The 13930-nt window shown below is 35.9% G+C and overlaps 1 protein-coding gene across 4 annotated transcripts in view; it reads right to left on the bottom strand.

Moving 5' to 3' along the window:
* Positions 1–13930, bottom strand: part of AKAP6 (A-kinase anchoring protein 6) — a 256359-nt gene that overhangs the window by 26288 nt on the left and 216141 nt on the right. For 3 of the 4 annotated variants that reach the window (XM_058025610.1, XM_058025611.1, XM_058025612.1), the window contains exon 12: positions 1468–1683. The exons of the other annotated variant lie outside the window; for it this stretch is intronic. In XM_058025610.1, the coding sequence (XP_057881593.1) occupies positions 1468–1683 (216 nt within the window). The remainder of the gene's footprint in view (positions 1–1467; positions 1684–13930) is intronic. 4 annotated transcript variants of the gene reach the window in all.

Below are 13930 nucleotides of genomic sequence, written 5' to 3'. Positions count from 1 at the left end.
ATGTATTGTTTCAAACTTCTACCTACAATTTCCATAAAACTTCTTTCTGGATCCTCACTAGTTCTGTTTTTTCTTTAATTCCACTGAAATTTCTGTAACATTTTCTCACAATCTCAATTATCTTCACTTTTTACATTGCCAGTTGACTAATCCCATGCTTATAAAACCAACGCTAACACTACATCTGCTTTTCAGAGATGAGTTCTTTCCATGCTACCTCATAGAGAGCCCCTTTTGGCTTGTCCTAACAGTCTGTTCAAACCTCTTCCTTCATCGAGTCCCATTTCTATATCAATACCTAAAGCAAAAGAGCCAGTAAAACAAACTAGCAGAGAAGCATTCCTATGTTATAAGTTATGGAAAAGGCTGGCAAGCAACATTTTTATTCCCTTCACCAGTTCATTTGTCCACAGTACCCTTCTCACTAACTCCTCATTTCTTGGGCTGCTTAGACTAATAGGATTTTCACTCAGGAACTGCTAGAGTTTCTAAACAATGCCTTATGTATCTTTATACTGTAGGACCCTAACTGAACCAGAGAATTATAGCTTCTGTTATTTTTGTAAAGGAACTTTAAAAAAAAGAAATCAAAAGTAGTATTTCACTGTTAGTCAGATAATTGTTAAGAAGGATGTGTCTAGATATTTTTCCTTTGCTTTGCTTAATAAAAACCTAAAAAAATATATCACTTATTCCCAAATCTTACCAAGACTCTTCAGTATATGAACTACATAGGAACTACATATATTGCTGTCAATCTGGCTGCAGTATTCAGACTTCAGCAGTGTCATAGTTGCAAAAGACATGCTGAGCCAATTCATCCATTACAGTCAATGGTGTTACAGCAGGGATTATTTTATTCCCCCTGCTTTGTAATATAGTTTTATGCTGTGGAAAACCAATCTAATTCATGCCACTTAATGGATGGTTTAAGCAGAATGCTATTTTGCCTCTTAGGAATCATTTCCCTGAGATAAAAGCAAATTACTACATTTTACTTATATTCAAATAACAGAGGATTGTATATTAATCACATACCCATGGCATTCTATGTGAAATACACATCTACTGCTGGGATGCTAATTAAAACCAGTCTTAGTTACATAGGAAACTCTTTCTAAGATATACCTACAATCAGTGAAATACGTCTCTGGGCCCAGCTCTGTTAGGTACTGAGCAACTTAGCAGCAGCAGATGATTTGGTTTTTCTACTGGGTGGGATCAGATAGGATGAGATTAAATATCCGGCAATTACAATATGTATATGTGAGTTTATATTATCAAACAATGTTGTCCATACAATACTGTGTGAAAAACTGAAGATTCATTTGTAGACAGTAAAGACTAAGAATGGCATCTCTGTCAGAAGAAAACACTCAGAGATGGGTATGTTTTTCTAGTGCTGAAAAAGTGTTTCTTGTGAAGAATGAAATCCCACGAGACCTTTTTAAAGCAAGCATCACTCACCGAGTCTTTTTCCAATCGCTTCTGTAGCCTGGTTTGCCAGTGGACAGCTTGCATGACAATGGCTTCCCACCTCCTCTCAAGGTTTACAATTATCAGCTGCATGGACTGGTGATCTGCATTTAGGTTGCAGGTCTCCTGATCATCCAGGAGGTGCTGGCATAATCGCAGCACAGAGGCTACCCCACGGCGCCTCTGCTTGATCTCAGAGCATAGAGACTGAAGGACAGACAAACAGCAGATGTCAGCATGGAATACTTTTCAAACTGAAATATTAATTATTATCTGGTATTTAGTGGTGCCCAGTCTCTGTCTTGCAATATTTTTTCAGGTCTTCCATAAATTCCCATACTTCTGTCAAAGCTAAGTGGTTTTTTTTTTCAGATAAATACAGTCTTAACAGCACAGACAGACTAACACTTCGTTCAGTCTTCTTCAAACAAATGCCATACATAGCTAACTGTCTCTATAATGCTGAAAGTTTTATGGTGTAGACTCGTTTATTCTTCCTTTCTTTTTCATTCAACTGGGTCACATCTGAAATGAGTTACCCTGACAGTAATCAGCTTCAGAAATTCTACAGGAAAATAAGAGAGAAAAATTGTAGTCATGCAATGAGAATATGTATATTTTTAGAAAAAACAATAGAAATTATGGGTCATATGTGCCCTGTCACAGGAGAAACATTACAGAAAGAGAAAAATCAGTATAAAATTGTTTACAGATGTTTTTTGTTATCATAAAATATTTTCAGGGTAGTTCCATATTCAAGTAAATGTAGGAAAAGTGTGACAACTGTATCATCCCTGAAAAGGAGTAATTCACTGCATTTACTTCATATACTGATTCCAGTGCTACTGAAAATGCAGTCTGACATATATTGGATGATGGGAGACAATTGCTAAGCCCTAATACTGAAACTCGATGGGAGCCAGGATATGTTGGTTTTCCACCAAAACCCTAAGAAACTGTACTGAAAATCTTGATGAGTGACAGAATAAATAATGCATCCTACATGCCAGAACTAGAGCGACGTCTACCACCAGGAAGCAGTTAATGGCAGGGGTGCTTCCAAGCATGGTTTTATCTGTGATTACACTCTACTGTCACTGAACATCAAACCAGGATTTTTTTTTAACTCATAACAAATTTTAATAATAACATCTATGAAGCTGGGGTAGAGAAGGCAGAACTGCACATGAAGATGACTGCTTCAGCCCAGGTTCTGAGATCCTTTACTTTTACTACATTGCAAAGCTCAAGTATTCAATAATTATCATAGGGATGTGCTACTCCTGAATTTAACAGGACTGTGCTCTACACATGGGAGCTTTACAGATAATTTAAATTGTAACTTGCCAACATCTGTTTCCCTCTGTGGGACACCACAGATGAAAGTGCATGACCCCATGAGAAAATCTCAACTATCATCTTTTTTGAAGACAGGGTGTTTGCCCCTAAACTTTCAATTAATAATAAGAAGCAAGTAAAAAAAAGCCACAATATCTCTCAAAGCTGTTCAGAAGTGTTAACTGATAAAAAACCAGGATCATCTTTCTTAATTTTATCAGCAAAACAAAAACATTCTATAGAAAAGTGAATTCCAGTTCCAGTATTTGTGTCACCGTTTCTTTAAAGATTGAAATTTATAATTAGAAATGTCATAACTCAAATGAGTATTTTGCTGCTGTTCTTGATCAATAATAGCAAGGTGAAAGTGCGAGCCAAAAGGTTGGTATATACAGCTAAAAACATGCATCTTTTCTTTGCACAGGGATAGTGTGCAAAAGACAGGAATTTCTTTTAAAGCCTTCAAGAGAAATGATGATTAAACTCACAAACATAGCTGAATTACTAATCTACTTTCACCAGCACAATTGGGCCATCCTAACAGATTGCTTATTAATCAACAAGGGTAAACAAGGCAATGCAATCTCATTTAAAGCAGAAGTTTTAGTGCCTAAAAGTATTTGTGTTCAAAATGTTATTCCCGATAAGCCTTCATTAGAAGACATCTTAAAATGATTAAGTACATTTCATTGCAAAGTACACTGAGTAGTATAGTAGCAGGTGGACATTTCATACAGATGTTCCACTTATTGATATAATGCATTCTATAGCTATTTAAATTACCCTAACTCTATAATAGCTAGAATTCTATTACTTCTGTAATGAGAGAACCCTGTACCTTTAATATTTCTGAATTTTAAATAAGGTGAATGACAAATTCTCAAACCACTATTTATGGCAAAATATGACCAGGAATTTTATTATTCAATTTATACCAGAGCTGCATTTTCACTTGCGTTTCCTGAACTTGCCCTTATTTATTTTCCTAGTGTTCATTACTAGTTTCCTTCGTGGTCCTTGATGTAACCACCACGTCTGGCGATCATTTCCCTTCTGATGCTGTTCATTAGCTTAATGTCAGATCAGGAAAAATACCAGCCAACCAAACCAGACCAAAAAGTCTATCTAAAGTCAGTGTTCTTATTTTACATTTTATAAATAACAGCTAGGCAATTCAGGTTTTTTGGAAGTGATGGTGAGTTATACACCAATCACAGCCAAATTTATGTAGGTCTGCATTAACTTCATAGAAGTCAATATAGCTCAGAATCAGGCCCCATAACATTAATTTACCTTGATCTATCTGATTAAGTCATCCCTTATAAATATTGGTCTTTTCTGATACAATGCCTTTTAACATGATGAGGTAAGGAGAATTGCATTCATAAGCCATTATAGGGGACTTTAAGTGAGGCCTTTACATTGTGTTATCTGAAAGCAGAGCTGCAGCGTCCAAGTCATTTCTAATTTATATCAATTTTACACCAGCATAATAACAGTAGCTTTACTGAAGTTATTTCTGATTTACATGGCTTTGACAGAACAATTAGGCCTATGGCACTTTTGTTTCAATTTTATTACATGATATTATGGTTAATATTAAAAAGGAGAAGAATGAAGTGCTTGTATCTAACAGTGTATTGAAATAGTTGGCTATAGAAACTATACTTTAAAACCCAGAGAACTTAATCATGTAAAGACATCTTTAAGCCCTATATAATAGCACTAGCAATAATGACTTTAAGCAGTATTAGGGTCTTGTGTTCAGTGTCCTAAAGGGACACAATAATTGCCTATAGCCCATGACATGATATATACACTGTGGTGTTGGATATCCATCCAGGTTTTTCTATTGTTAAAATTGCATCCTTTTATAAAAACCTGTCAATACAGTAATTGCTCATGCAAAATATGCTTCCAGAATGACAATTAATTCAATTAATTATTTGCAAGGTACATTGTGAATGTAGAAGCTATAATTCATGTTTGATAAAAGTAAATTAATTTAAAATTTGATGAGTAAGGAAATATGATGAGTACCTCTCTTGAGCCTAAAGCCTTATGGTTTAAAGCTGTTATTGTAAGCTACTGGGCACTTCAGAAAATTAGGATGTGATCTAACTGAGGTGCATCACTTAGGCTCACTTAGTCTTCTGTGTATGCAAAAGATTTGTTGAAGCTTAGATTAAGAGATCAAACACAATTTTGTCCTCTCATACCATCATGTGTCCATTGAGCTGTGGTAAACGAAAACACAATCCAAATCTTTGCAAATGTGGGAGAAACATATTCACTTAAGCCTTTGCAGTGAGACTTAAATAAATGTATTTGACTTTTTTGCTGCAGGCTAAGAGTATACACAGTAACTGCAACTGCTGTGTATGAAGTTGACTTCGTGTCTGAGTCATTTGCTTCACAACAGATACCCTGATATCATTGAGGTGTTAGTCATTAGAATGTTTTCATGGTCATGGCTTCCCATACTGAGGATTCCTATCCAATTCTTTACTTCCCCCTGCCTACTCCTATTTTCAGTGCTTTGAAGTTATCACCCGCATAGCTAAAAAGAGCTACCTGAAAGTACTTTCACAGCTTGTTAATACCCTGACTTAAATCATCTGGAAAAGTCCCTGCTGAGTCAAATGACATCAAACACTCCTTCCAAGCCAAGGGCTAATGGCACTATCTATGGGGATGGAAGTGGCCATGATCTGAAGAGAAGGTGCTTGGCTTAGCTATGTGACTCCTGAGTCGCATATGACCAGAAACATGTGTGCAGCTTTAGGCAGCACCAGAGAATATGAGAGGCATAGAAAGGCGGGGAGTTGAGGAATGTTACAGCTCCTCAAGCCCCAGTGAGTTTCCATCCCTCAGCCTTCCTGCAGCATATCAGCACCTGAGCTGTGCTGCACCACCTGCTCTGCATGACTGAAAGACCTGTATGGGAAGTCAGCTTTCTGACACGAGATGTAAGATGAGTAGGCCACTTAAACAGGTTATATCAAGAATCTTGACCAGCTGTTTATATTAACTGTTTAAGACATTTGATGAATTCAATGGGATTAATTATCCTTAAAAGTAGTTTAAAAGTCATAGTAAAATTAGTTGAGTTGCCTTAAATCCACATAATCCACACATTCACCACATAGATTATTGAGATGTTTTCATAGCCTCATTTATAACATGTTGTTTGGAGAATTTATTTTTATGGGATCTGAAGCTTCTTGTTTTCACTCTACAACTGGACTAAATTTTCATGTAGAGATGGCCAGTTGAAAATAGTTGGACAATGACAAACAAATGGATTTTCTTTGGGCTTTCAGGTCCAGAAGAAATGCCAAGGTATACTGAGATCAGTGCTATTTCAGGGCTTCTGTGTACACATAAGCAACACTGTCTGTTTTTAGGAACACAAAAGAATTTCAGCTGCAGATAAATTACGAGATCTAAGAGAAAATGTCTGTCTAACTTTGGTCTTTTAAAGGCTAACTCTTCCTCCTTGTTGCATGTGGGTATATGAGGGAGGAAATGATACCCTTCTGATTGCACCAGTTGTTCTTTGATGGAAGGTGAATCTGCTGTTCTTTAGTACAACAATCACATGCAGAAATTAATGCAGGATCTGAGAATGGAAGTCACTCTCTGTGTACACCAATCAAAATACACCTTTTAGAATTTATTTGGCTTTTTATGCCTGATTTTTGGCTAGGGCAACATTTCAGGTTTTAAAAGTGATAATGTAAAACTTTAAGTATCACAACTAACAGAAATAATACATCAATAAGGAGAAACAAGAAAGATGAAAAATAAAAGAGGAAATGCTTGCAAAGTTTGGGTAAAATGTAGTTTTCAGTGCTGTCTGTGAAATGGCAATGCCTGTTGGAACTTCTCAGGGTAATGCATTCTTGCAGGACAGATGGTGAAAAGAAGAATTTTTGTTTCGAATGAAAAAGAAAACCAACAATTTCTCAAAAATTATTAATAGGGGAGTAATTCCTTGAAATAAAAAAGCTAAATGATGAAGATAGAAAATGAATGATTACTCATCATTGTTTAGAAAAATACTGCCAAACCTGTGTGCTTTTGCTGATTTCAAGGTTAAAAGAATATGTCACCTAATATGGGAAATCTACTCAGTTGCATACTGTGTGACTTAATCTATATCGAAGCTAAATATTCTATAAGCATGCAGTGAAGTGCAAAAAACAGCAATTGAAAAAATGACATGATTAAATGGCACAACATGCAATCATTTGCTCTCAATTATATCAATGTATCTTCTTCATTTCAAGGACGCAGGCAGAAATATTGTTTTTTAAATGCCTCTATTAAATTGGGCACCAATAATAAAATAGATGAGAGCCCTAATAAGCTCATTTGCCTAACATATATCACACACCACAAAACTATTCTCTCCAAATGGGTTTGTTCATAGATCTGTCTCCCAGTTGTCACCAGTCTTGGCTATATTAAAAGATTTTAAAGGCACAAAGCTTGCAGACCATTGAGTGAAAAACCTTTGTATTTAACCCTTGATAGAAATGTAATGCTAATTATGGAAAAAGTATTGATATAATATCTTTCCTGTCACATTTTATTATGATGTCACAACAGAATCTGGGAATGACATTTTAGAAATATCATCTAATTGCAAGTCAGAAATACAGAATGACAGTTTAAAGTAGAATATCACTTCTTTCAAAATAGTGAACTGGTTCTCTTCATTTAAAAGCCCTACTTTTAATAGTATTACAACCACTAAATTGCTACACTGATCATATCTCTGCAACTCTCTGCAAAGTGTTACGATATTTCTCTTACAAGAGAACTGCGTCTCTCTCTAGACATATTAAAAATGACAATGAACTAGAAGGAAAAAAATACTTTATTTTTGCACTAGCTTTAGGAATGTACCTAGGAGTTTGCATTCTACATATAAGCAAGTATTTAATGAATTTTTTTCATTAGCTTTAAAAAGTTACATGGGTATCTGTACTTATTTGAATAAATAATTGAATTATTTATTATTATATGTGTTCTTAAAATATTACATAATTTATATGATACTTTATTATTATTTTAATAATTAAATTAATTAAATAGGTAAATATATTTACATTGAGTAAAATCTTTACTTTTAAATAGCATTCCCATTTTTCTGTAGAAGCAAAATTTATGCATTAAAAACAGTTGCAATTCAGATTAGATGGTTCTGGACCCATTCCATAAAAGCTACTATTATATCTGTATGGCATTCTTTAACTTCTTTGTTCTATTCCTTATGCCTGTTTAAGTACCTCAAAATATTTGTTTGTAAGAATACCATTCAATGGTCTGTTATTTAGCTCATACTCCCATGTAACTAGTAATATGTAATATACTCCTCTTCATAAATTAAAAACACTATTAAAATTCCAGACGTATAAAACAATATGAAGATTAAGTTACTATAAAAGAAACTATAATAGCTTACAGATTGCTTGTATCATTACGAAAGCGCTGGTATCTATTACAGTGTCTCCCTGGAATAAAGAATGCACTTTTGGCAATAATCTGTTAAAAAAAGTGCCCATTATTGTTAAGATGCTCCTATCTTAACTCTAAACTAGAGTGCAATTACAGAAAGATAACTTTTAAAAATAAAAGTAAAATGGTGTTGGATGAAAATGAATCTTTCCTACTGAAATAAAACATATCTCTTCCAAGACTTATTTTTCTTGCATTTCATGCAGGGAATTCGATTCATTTTCAAGAGGAAGTATTTTAGAGCTACATACTGCCCACTTTGAAGTTGGGGTTAACTTGGTTCCAGGGAATAAGTCAAGTCACTCAGATAGAGGAGCCAGAGGGGATGGCAGGAGGATTCATATTTCTAGTCTAGCATCCTGTTTAAAAATGGCTTTGGTTTGTGTCCTCTTCTCATTTAATTTGAGATATTATCTTTCCAGTGAAAAAGATTCAAAGGAGAAATATTGCAGGAAGTGCCACAATTTTCCAGGGTTTCATTTTTTGCCCCCAGAAAATGCTAAGATAAAAGCAGGCTAATCATCAGAGAGGTAGGATAAACATCAGTGTTGTGTTTTGCTTTTGTAGTGAATCCTGAACTACACTGATCAAAAATATGTTTACCTATATTGAACATTTTAAATTTGAAATTTTTGTTAGATCACCACAGTGAGTAGAGTTTCAAATGAAATGTGTATAAATTCAAGACAGGAAACTAATTTAGGCACAGGTGGAAACTTTTCTTAAAAATCATTTAGGTTCAACTTGACTTCCAGTCTTTGAAATTCACTTAGAATTACATTTTAAAAGAAATCAAGATGTTTCTCCACATAGATCACATATTTGATGCCAAGAAACCACCTCCAACTGCCGAAAAACTTTAGGTACGAATTTCAGGCATTTTTAGGGAAGAGTTAAAACTGTTAAAACTTCATATTCTATCTTGGAGCTATATTGAGTTTTAAAGGAAAAACTTCCTTGCATGGGTGTACATCAATATCTGTAAATCTCAAGGTGAGGTTCAGATGTTAATAGCATACTCACTCCCTTTCTTAATCTAGTTCCCTCTTAGGTGGTAGACACGTATTTTTGCTGTCCTTGTGCAATGGGCCTGGTATATTCCAAAATATACTGAGAGCTTAGACCCTATTCTGAATCACAGAAGAACATGTCCTGCAGTGTATAGGTATTACCTTTTCTATGGGAAAGCAGCAAACATAAAATAGATTAGACTATTCTTTTGGCGACTTCAGAACAGGAAAGGGGAAATAAACACATGTAATAAGTAAGGAAAAAGATATTTCCTCTGGCTTTTTTCTTATGTCAACGAAGTAAACTTCACCTGAATGCAAAACCAGCTGTGCCAGAGTAAACTGAGGAAAATAAATTGTGATGTTTTCATGTCTATCTGTATACGCACAGGGACAACAAACAGGCTTTTCCAGAAATTGTGTTCATCTGATTTCCAAAAGCAGTGCATCCTCAGAATGAATATACATTCTTTTGCCTTACCTTAAGCATAAATATACAGTCAGGCCCACAGTTTTGGGTTCAGTTCAAGACAAAACTAAACGTTCCCAACAAGAGAAGCTACTTAGAGCAGAATCAACCAGAGCCAGGCAGCACTGTGGTGAGGTAGGCTCACCCCTCTCAGACGTAGGGTAGCTCCCCCAGTACCTAACCTGGTAAATAAGATCAAGACAAGTGATCACATTGACTAGGGAAGTAGTTGTCCCTCTCTGTTTGCCCCTGGTGAGGCTGCATCTCAAGTCCTGTGTCCAGTTCTGGTCCCCTCACTCCAAGAAAGACATTGGGGTGCTGGAGCATGCCCAAAGAAGGGCAACAGAGCTTCTGAAAGGTCTGGAAGGCAAATCATATGAGGAGTGGCTGAAGGAGCTGGAATTGTTCAGCTTGAAGGAAAGGAGGCTCAGAGTATCACTCTCTATGACTATGTGAAAGGAACTTAGTGCCATGGTTTAGTTGACATGGTGGTATTCAGCCAAAAGTTGGACTTGATGGTCTTGGAGGTCTCTTCTAAAACTTATGATTATGTGATTCTATAAATATGTTAAGTTTTAAATTAATACTAACTCGCCCCTTGCACCAGTTAGACGGACATGACTGACACACACAGTTTAGTCCAAGGACTATGAGAGGGCTTGAATTAGAAGGAAGGACAGAAGCAGTGATTTGGTCAGGATGAACTGTAAATGGCAGACAAAAAGCTAAGGGTTATCAAAAACCAGATGTCTGGCTATGGTGACTGCTTGCTGTGATGGTCTTAGAGACTCAGAGGTACTCATGGTATTGTGCCTTCAAGTGCCATATTTACACTGCCTGGATGATAAGATTGGGGTGAAAAGCAAGAGGACCATGAAAGAGGCCTTCACTTCTTCCTTCACTAATGCTTAGAACATAATGAGGCTCCTCTTATCGACCAAAATGTGAAAGTAAGCATCAATGTGACAAAGGGAAAGGTGGTTCCGTAAGAATTGACATTGCACCATCGGCCATTGACAAAATGCAGAGAAAATCCATCAGATTAGGGGCCAGGCCTTCAGTTTTATTCTGACACAAGGAATTGCACCTCTTCCCTGAGAGAGCAGTAAAGGAGTCATCCTTCAAAGGACAGGAATCCACATAGTATATTTTTTTCCCACTGACTTTATGCAGCAAGTATTATCTAAGCCACTCTCCTGACCCTAGAAATATGGTACTAGTCTACAAATCCCATTGCTGACTGACGTCTCATATTTGTGATCCATAATTTACCTGATGAGGACTGCAATAAACACAAAGGAATGTATATTGAGGACCTGTTCTCTTACACTCATATTCTTACTCATAATAAATTACCCTGCAAATTCTACTAAAATCAATAGATTTCATGGCAGTATGAAATTAATTTTCAGTATAAATAAAGGTACTTACTTTAATACAGGTAAATACAGTCCATAAAAATACTCCCTATTGGGACTATGATCTTTTAACTTACATACAAAGACAAAACTTGGGAAAATTTTTCAGCATGATCCACCAATTAAACAAAAAACTTATTAGTAGAGTTTAATGGCTCCAGAGACACTATTCAATCAATAATCCACTAATATTGGATAGATTTGCACCTGAAAATGCAATGTTATGACTCCAAAGAGGCAGTTATAGATAGTCAAATAAATCATCTAATCACATGCAGTAATACAAAGTGAACTTTGATGGAGATAGTGCAGTGAATTTTTCTTAACTGTCTTATATACCCAGTCCATGCTGTACTTGTTTTTCTACATGTTATCAGTAACAAAGGTAAAGCTTTGAGGCCAACCAAAGTACCAATCCTCTCTGTAAATTAGTGCAAGTCAGTCCTGGCTTATTTTTAGGGGAAATATTTCTTTCTTGTTTTCTTTACTCATCTTCTGCTTTCTTCTCATTTTCCTTTTCCAGGTTGATAGTAACAGAAGAGAATGATTCTGGTTCTGCTGTAAATAAGTCTTCAAGGCAATAGCAGAACAATAAGCAGTCTTATTTTCAAGGAATCATTTGGATGGATCAAAAGAAGAAAAAGCAAATTATATCTTCAATCGTTAATGAAAATAGTAAGTGATAGAACTGAGAATGTTCTCTCAAAAGAAGTCGTTTTTTACTTCTACACATATGAGTCTTCAAGAGGCCGTGACTTAGAGGGGGAAATAAAGCTCCAAGTCTGTAGGTGTCATTGATATGTAAGTCTTGGGAAAGGAACTGTAAGCCCTTTGTCACTATGAAATTGCAAGCTTTACTTGGTAATGGCCAGTTTGGAACAGCTTCCACTGCAGGCCAGCATCTTCTGTGTTGCTCAAATTAAGTGAGACCTCAAGTCTCTCAAGCTTACCCACGACAAAAGAATGAAAAATAGATCCTCACAGTATAGTAAGAAAGACAAGGACAAGGGCTCAACTACCCCCTCAATAGTTCCCATTAATAAGATGGTTCAAATGAGCACCTATTGCACATCTAGGAGGACTGGAAGAGAAATTTGGGCTTAACCTTTCTGGAAAATAAATAAACCTGTAATTATTGTAGAAGAACCTCAGATATCAGTAAATCATTCTAAGCGGAATTGCAATTGTCTCATCCCCAAGTCTTTCTGTCGTAATGATACTCCTGATAATTTCTTGAGTGGGATTCATCTGAACTAATAGAAAATGTGAGCCTGAGACAGTAATTTAGAAGCAGGTATTCTGAGGTACAGTACCTCTTCTCCATACCCTAAATTGTCAGTTTTTTGGTTTTGGATGCCTAAACCAGAATGGTTTAATTGCATCCCAAAAGCACTTTTCTCCCTTCCAATTACTAGAAAAGAAACTCAGAGAAGATCTCAGCCCTGTAGCAAGCCTGTTTTAACATGCCTCTACTGTTTGTGGGACAAACATCTTGGTGTATCAGAAATAAGGGGACAGTACATAAAATAGACCAAAGAAGTAAGTAAAATATGAATTTTTATCCTAAAATTAGCCACTAGGTCATTCTCTGTCCACCCAAGCATTCAGTAGAGTGCTGTATCTGAGCTCTGCTGAGCTCAGCTCTTCCTATGACTAGAGAAACCTCCATCCCACACCCCAGTCTTAGTCGAGAGGCTCTTCTGTCTCTTCATTTGTCCCAGCAAAGGGAGCAATTGAGGGGGAAAAAAAAGGTTTAGACAACTACATATTCTTTAAGATTAATTTTGATGTTTTGATTAATCAGAAAGTAAGTAACATTGTAAAAAAACCTCACAATTTACAGTTCAGGATTCAAGCCAAAATGAGATGATGGAATGACAGCTGCTATCTCAGCAAAGCATTTATTCTTAAATGGGAATTCGATGTCATATCAGTGTTACCTTAAATAGGGAGAGCTTATTGAAACACATAGCGAAATTTTTTCAGTAATTAGTATATTAAATAAAAATCTGAGGTAGATTAAATATCTAAGTGTTCTGTGTTTACGTGCATTTGCATACATACATAGCATTGTGCATTGATATTTTAGTAAATTAAATCAAATTAGAGATATAACCATGTATTACATTAGGGCCAAAAAATATGTATGTACAGCTGCTTTACTATAAAGATGAGGCTTCCCATTTCAGTGGTCCACAGAAGTGCTACTTTGGGATGGCGGGTCATGGAAATTCAGTCTGAATTCACTTTAAACCTTTGTAAGAGGCATTAGGCTACATGCAACTCTGGAGTCCTTCTTGGTTCTGTACAATTTAGTACTGTATGCCTTTCTGTTTGCTAAAATTGAATCCAAACAAAATTTGGGTAAAGAATTTTTCATCTGTGAAAAGTTTTAGGTCTCTGAAGTCACACTCCTTTTGAGAAATTTATTATAACATTTTTTTTCCCATCATAGAGGTGTGAAAAGGATTAAATCCAGCTTGACTTCTTTTGGACTTTCTGTGGCAGGCTGTTTTGCATACTTTTGTTACATGCATATTGAAATTCTCTAATTCTTTGATTGCAGCTCTGCCAGAAACATCATTCTAAAAACTGTAAAGGATCCAGAATGCAGTGGTGAAAGCAATCCCTGCCACCAGTAGGAACAGCCAGCATTTTCTTTAATTTCTGAGTCTCCAAACCTTTATTCAACA

This window comes from Melospiza georgiana, chromosome 6 (genome assembly GCF_028018845.1).
Source record: "Melospiza georgiana isolate bMelGeo1 chromosome 6, bMelGeo1.pri, whole genome shotgun sequence".
Classification (NCBI taxonomy): Eukaryota; Metazoa; Chordata; class Aves; order Passeriformes; family Passerellidae; genus Melospiza; species Melospiza georgiana.
The sequence above is the reverse complement of the archived record's forward strand: the minus strand, read 5'-3'. Positions and strand labels throughout refer to the sequence as shown.